Source organism: Myotis davidii, unplaced genomic scaffold (genome assembly GCF_000327345.1).
Source record: "Myotis davidii unplaced genomic scaffold, ASM32734v1 scaffold110, whole genome shotgun sequence".
NCBI lineage: Eukaryota > Metazoa > Chordata > Mammalia > Chiroptera > Vespertilionidae > Myotis > Myotis davidii.
In genome coordinates, this window is record NW_006283436.1 from 1479694 (window position 1) to 1486262 (window position 6569).

At 34.7% G+C, this 6569-nt stretch overlaps 1 protein-coding gene across 3 annotated transcripts in view; it reads right to left on the reverse strand.

Moving 5' to 3' along the window:
- The window catches only part of ORC4 (origin recognition complex subunit 4), a 66730-nt gene that overhangs the window by 21413 nt on the left and 38748 nt on the right, over positions 1-6569 (reverse strand). For all 3 annotated transcript variants that reach the window (XM_006753590.2, XM_015563745.1, XM_006753589.2), the window contains exons 5-6: positions 775-850; positions 258-343 (exon numbers count right to left, since the gene is read on the reverse strand). In XM_006753590.2, the coding sequence (XP_006753653.1) occupies positions 258-343; positions 775-850 (162 nt within the window). The remainder of the gene's footprint in view (positions 1-257; positions 344-774; positions 851-6569) is intronic.

A 6569-nucleotide genomic window follows, 5' to 3' on the forward strand; every position in this document is an offset into this window, starting at 1 on the left:
CTATGATACCCAAGTCTCAGACGACTAGAAATAGACTGCTAGAGTATAGTATTTTTAAAAACATTAATTTATCTCCAAAGACAGAGAATCAGAATATTTATCTTACAAATAAACAAACTCAGTATCTACATAAACCTGGTTTTGATAAATAAATGCACCCTAGTACTTAATACATTTTTATGACAAAAACATAAAGCAATAACAATACAGACTTTATTTTGATGACTATTTAATAAAAAAATAGAAGTTATACGTACAAAAACTTTATCTCCAACTACATTTTCCAGATTTAACTGCCTTGTGATTTCCTTTAGAGCTATTTTATCATTGATCTGCAGCAGTCCTGAAACAAAGCCCATTTAAAAGCATTTAATTAAAATGAAATATGTATTTGAGGTTATTTTCCAATCAAATAATTTTTAATGATTTTTAAATTTAACTAGAAAGAAAAAAGTCACAGACTGTAAGTTTATATTTCATTTTACACCTGAGTAATGAAGACATCTAATAGAATCAAAGAACAATCTTCTCTGGAGTTAGGGTTATTGAAAAAAACACACAAGAAAACCGAAAGTCTTTATGTGCATCCTTTATTTATTTATTTAGTTTCTAAAAATATTGTTTATGGTGTGCTAAGAGTTATTAGACATACATCTAGTTTTAAAAATATAATTATGAATCCAAGTTTAAAACATACAAGTGGATTTAGTTTCATAATATTAAAAGCGCACATGATTTATATTAGTTCCAGTGGCAAAATAATGACACACTTACCATTTAGGTGAACTTGTAATACATTTTCACTCACGTCTTCTACCTCCATTAATTCTTTCAAAGCATGGTTAATTAGCTAAACAATATTAAAAGTTTACAAAATAGTTAATGATAGCTAAAAGTTAATAAGCCCTTATTTTTTAAACTATGAATAGTGGAAATGATATAAACAGATTGCCACTTTAAATTAACAAATACAATTGCAGATTCTTTAGTTCCCTCTGTTATTTGCTAGGTATACAGAGAAAGTCCTTATTACAGAAACTTAGTGCTTATAATGAAAAAATTATTCCTACTACTAATATACTTATAATAACTAGAGGCCCAATACTTGGATTCGTGCACCAATGGGGTCCCTCAGCCTGGTCTGCGCCCTCTCGCAATCCAGGGCCCCTCGGGGGATATCGGACTGCTGGTTTCAGCCTCATCCCCGCATGCCAGGTTGAGGGACCCCACGGGTACACGAATCCATGCACCGGGCCTCTAGTATGCATATAAGATCTTTGGTTAATCTCTTCCCTGACTCCCCTCTTCCCTCTGAGATTCATCAATCTGCTCCATGTTTCCATGCCTGTGGTTTCCACTCCTGCGTTGAACGTCTGCTCTCTGGTGGTCAGAGCACATCATAGCTACTGGCTGGTCGGCTGGTTGCTTAGGCTTTTACATATATAGATTACTACTAAAATATTCACAGAGATTATTATACCACCTTAAACTGTTCAGTTATAAAGCTGCACATTTTTATAATTACAGGTTTCTAATCTACATACTTACATTTTTTATTATACTTTTTAAATTGTGACATCTTACCACTCACAGCATATAGAAAAAAATTAATTAAGATGGCATCAAAATTTAGTGAGAACAAAAGGAATTATTCAAAAAAGTCACTGGGATGACTGGTAAACTATTTTGAAAAACAAAATACTATTTGTTTTTACAATAGCCTATCCTCTATCTGTCACTGTAGCATCTTTGTGCAATAGGAAGAAACAAATATCCTCATTTTAAATTACTAGGTTGCACAACAGGATATCAAACATAACAGTGGCACTCCAGGTCCTCTTTATAAGGGACAATATGGAAATATCAATTGTTATATGCATTAAAGCCTGGTTGAGATGTGAAATTCTTTATGAAGAACTGTCAGAAGAAGAGGTGGTGCTTCTCTGCCTTTGGGTCAAGTCTTTCCATACTACAAGAGTTTGTCCCCAGAGGACATAAACTTGGGCTTTCGCCCTATTTTTTTAGTAATCGGCTATGTTCTTGCCCCCACCTCTTGATATTTTATTTATATAACACTTATATATCTCAAGCTCTGATTTTATGATTTAAATTATTTTATGTCTGCTGAATTGTTGAAAAGCATTTCAATTTCTTTACCAAATGAAATAAGGTTAATAATAGTACCTTCATTCTACATATGCATAGAGAGAGTTATAACAGGTTCATAGGGCCCTCTTTCCAGATTTTACATTAGGCATTAAGCTGTCATGATTTGCCTAGATCAACTCACAGACTTTTTAATGGGATGTGTGTGTGTACTAAAACAATAATTTAAATGTATTAGCAAGTATGTCTTCATATAATTTTTGTTCCAATCTGAATACTGCTAAAATTTAGTATGTAATTAGCTAGATAACCAATTGTATAATTTCAGTCAGTTTTCTCATGGATATAATGTCACCTTTTCAAATATTTTAAACTATATAATATACTAAAAAGCTAGTTGGTTATTAATGTTACTCCAATATGGCCACCCTGTTTCCACATTTTTTGTACCTGAAAACTAATTTTACAAATCGACTAGGAGAGTTTGCTTAGATCATCCAGCATCTAGGGATTTTTATGCTTACTAAAATTACTATTTCTAAATACTTTAATAAACACAACATTCAGCAATACGCAAGTAGAAGAAACATCAATCAGAAGAAACATCCTATTTAACCATCTATTAAGTTTGTGTTTACAGTAATTTGTTTTTATAAAGAACAGTATTTTCCAGGGTCCAATCTGTCATTTGGAACGAAATGTTTGAAGTACAACAAGCCACATTATCTATGATATTTATCAATCAACTGTATATTATTTTTCCCACCACCCAGAGTCAAATTATCTTCCTTCACCATCTATTAGGCCCCCTTAACCACCACCCTCAAACCCCTTAATCAACTGCAGATTTTGAATTTTTATATTTCAGACAAAGTATAATGTTATTAATATTTAATAACAGCATACTGCTGGAATCTTATTTTTAAATTTTAATTTACATAATTAAATTAATGAGCGTTCTTGTCTAAGAATAACCTATTTTATATCTTAGGATAGTCCCAAGCAAAGCAAATTACAAAAGTGACACAGATAAACAATGATCCTCAGCTCTTTGACCTCTCAATATTGGAGTGCAGCAAGCATAAATTAAATTATACCAAAATACAATACCAAGTAAGGGATTCTTCCATATTCCAGTGAAGTCACATTAAATAAATGACTTCAGAGTACCAGAAGAGGGCTCTAGTTTAAGAAGTAGCAACAACTGGATAAACTGTCATTATGCCAATAGTCTATCCATTTTATTAACTGATAAATACTATGCTGTAATGGCCATGTCCTTCTTTAAACCTGAGTAAGCAGAAAAAGTTGACATAGGAATTCATTAAAAAAAAAAAGATGTAACGTGAAAGAAAAGGAAAGGCAGGTTGACGATAAAGATTAATTAGTACTGAAAACGTATATAGAAAAAAATGTTTCAAGCTATTTAAGCCAGACCCAGACAAACACAAAACAGCAGACTCAGAAGGTTCAGGACAAGGAGCTAGACAAGCAAGAAGGATTGTTAGAAAACTAAAATGTGACATTACATTACAAGAAGCAAACAACAGAACTAATGGTGAAGAAAAGCACATTGGTGATACGATAGAATTCTGAGGAAGAGGAAGAAAAAGATAAAAGAAGAGCAACATGGCGAAATGACATGAAGAAATGAGAACAAAAGTTTAATAACTGAATAATTCTAAGAAAGGACAAAAAGAATGAAACAGAAGAAATATCAAAAATTAAATTATTATTATTTTTTTAAAAAATATATTTTTATTGATTTCAGAGAGGAAGGAAGAGGGAGAGGGAGATAGAAATAATTATTATTTAGTGAAGACCTAATTCATATTAAGAAAGTTTGTATAATATCAGTTAATTTTATGATCAATACTTAAACAGAGCCTGTGAATAACTAATGCAATGAGACAAAAAAAGTAGATAAAAGGTATGGATAGAAATAGACAAGAAATAAAACTTTTTTGTTTGCAGATGACATGACTGTGTATGTAGAAAATCCCAAAGAATAGATATATTCCTGGAATTGATAATCAATTATAGCAAGGTGGGAAGATACAAGTAATACACACATGGCATTTGTTTCACCACATATCAGCAATGAACCCTTGGAACATGAAATTAAAAACATAATACTATTCACACTAACACTAAAACATTTAAATGCTTAGATATAAATCTAACAAAATAGGTGTAAGTTCTGCATGAGGAAAACCACAAATCCTGGTGAAAGACCTAAATAAATAAATAAATGGGAAAAATATTCCATGTTCATGAATGTGAAGATTCAATATAATTAAACTGAATCATCTCAATGTGATATACAGATTCAACACAAAATCCCACAATTGAACATAAAAGTTCCCAGTATTTTGTAGTTAATTGATTCTGAAGTTAATATGGAAATACAAAGTACCCAGGATAGCCAAAACAATATTGAAGAAGCAAAAAATTGAAAGACTGACACTATGGAACTTGAAGGCTAACTATAAAGCTACAGTAATCAAGACAGCGTGATGCCAGTGCAAGAACAAACAGATAATGTTAACAAAATAGAGAGCCCAGAAAGAGACACATACAAATATGGTCAACTGATCTTTCATAAAGAGATAAAGGTAATTCAATAAAGTAAAGATAGTCTTTTCAATAAATGGTGTTAGAATTGGATATTCATATACAAATAAATGAATCTAGACACTGACTTTACACTTTTCACAAACATTAACTTGTAATGAATCACAGATGTAAATGTAAATGCGGAGAACTATAAAACTTCTAGAAAATAAAATAAAAGAGAACCTAGAGAGCCAGAGTTTTGGTGATGAAGTTTTAGAGGCAACACCAAAATCACAATCCATGAAAAAATAGCCGACAAGTTGTACTTCTTTTAAATTAAAAACTTCCCTTCCAAAATCATTGTTAATAGAATTCAAAGGGCAAAGGACAGACTGGGAGAAAATATTTGCAAAACATATATCTGATATATCCAAAATACACAAATGACTCTTAAAACATCAATAAGAACCCAATTTAAAATGATCATAAAGTATCTCACCAAAGATATACAGATAAAAGATAAGCACATCGCCCTAACCGGTTTGGCTCAGTGGATAGAACGTCGGCCTTCGGACTTAAGGGTCCCAGGTTCGATTCCGGTCAAGGGCATGTATCTTGGTTGCAGGCACATCCCCTGTAGGAGGTGTGCAGGAGGCAGCTGATCGATGTTTCTCTTCCATTGATGTTTCTAACTCTCTATCCCTCTCCCTTCCTCTCTGTAAAAAATCAATAAAATATATTAAAAAAAAAGATAAGCACATTAAAAGATGCTCAATATCATACACCAATAAAGAACTATAACAAGAAAAGCAATGAGCTCTCTGCCACTTGCTGCTGTGCCAGTAAGGGGGGGCAGGGGAGCCAAACCTAGGTTTGGAATAAATGACTCTTTGCTTTTGCATCGGACTCGCTGGCTCCCTGGTGGGCCCTTGGGAATCTTGAAATCTGGGCACAACATTTGGGGGCTCGTCCGGGATCCCCAAGACCATCGAGGGACCCCGATCAGTAGAGTCTGACTGACCGCGGTAGGTGTGTGTCGTTGTGTTCTGTTCAGTGTGAGCTCGTTTCTGGAATCTGTAATTGCCTGAGGGGTCTAGGCGGACGCGCCGTGAAAGACCACAGGCGGGGGAGAGTTGGAAGACGTTCGTCTCCCCAGGAGGGATGGATATGCCCCTCACGAGGGATGGATATGCCCCTCACCCCAGGAGGGATGGATATGCCCCTCGCGGATTTGAGACGAGGTGGGTCGCTCCTGCCGGTTTGGCGTAAGGCCATCGTCTCGTTACTTCCATGGAGTTGGAAGGCTGTATTTTCGGGCCCTGTTTTGTGTTCTGTGTTGGATGGATGTTATGGGATGGACTCAGACTGCACCTTTGGGTATTGTGATTGATTATTTCAAGGAGATTGGGGGAGGCTTTAGAGCTCCCTCAGGAGTTGGGAAGTTGTTAGGAGTTGAATGGATTGTTTAAACTCTGAATGAATGTCTGGTGAAAGTGTGTGAATGTGGAGGAAGGGGGCCTGCCTTCTCCCCTCCTTTGTGTGGCTATCTGAGTATGCCTAGTATGAAGTCTAGATGATAGAAGTTAATCTATTAATTGAAAATGCCTTATGTTTTATTTGAAATGTATCCTTAAATGTAAAAGTATCCATTTTAAAAATGCTAAGTATTTAATTTGCTACCTAAGATTTAAAGCTCTGAAAGCTTAAGGTCATTTTTCTTGCCGTTTAAGAGTTTAAAGCTGCATTTTTATTTTTTTTTAGTGAAGGGCGGGAGTAGACACGCCCTTCCCCTAGTATTCAGATAATCCAATTGCCCCCAGCAGTCATCTTTTGGAATGTTAGTTTGCATTTAAATGGCTACACCTTTTGTAGCCGACCTTCCCAGAAAAGGCCAAGCGGCCAAAAGG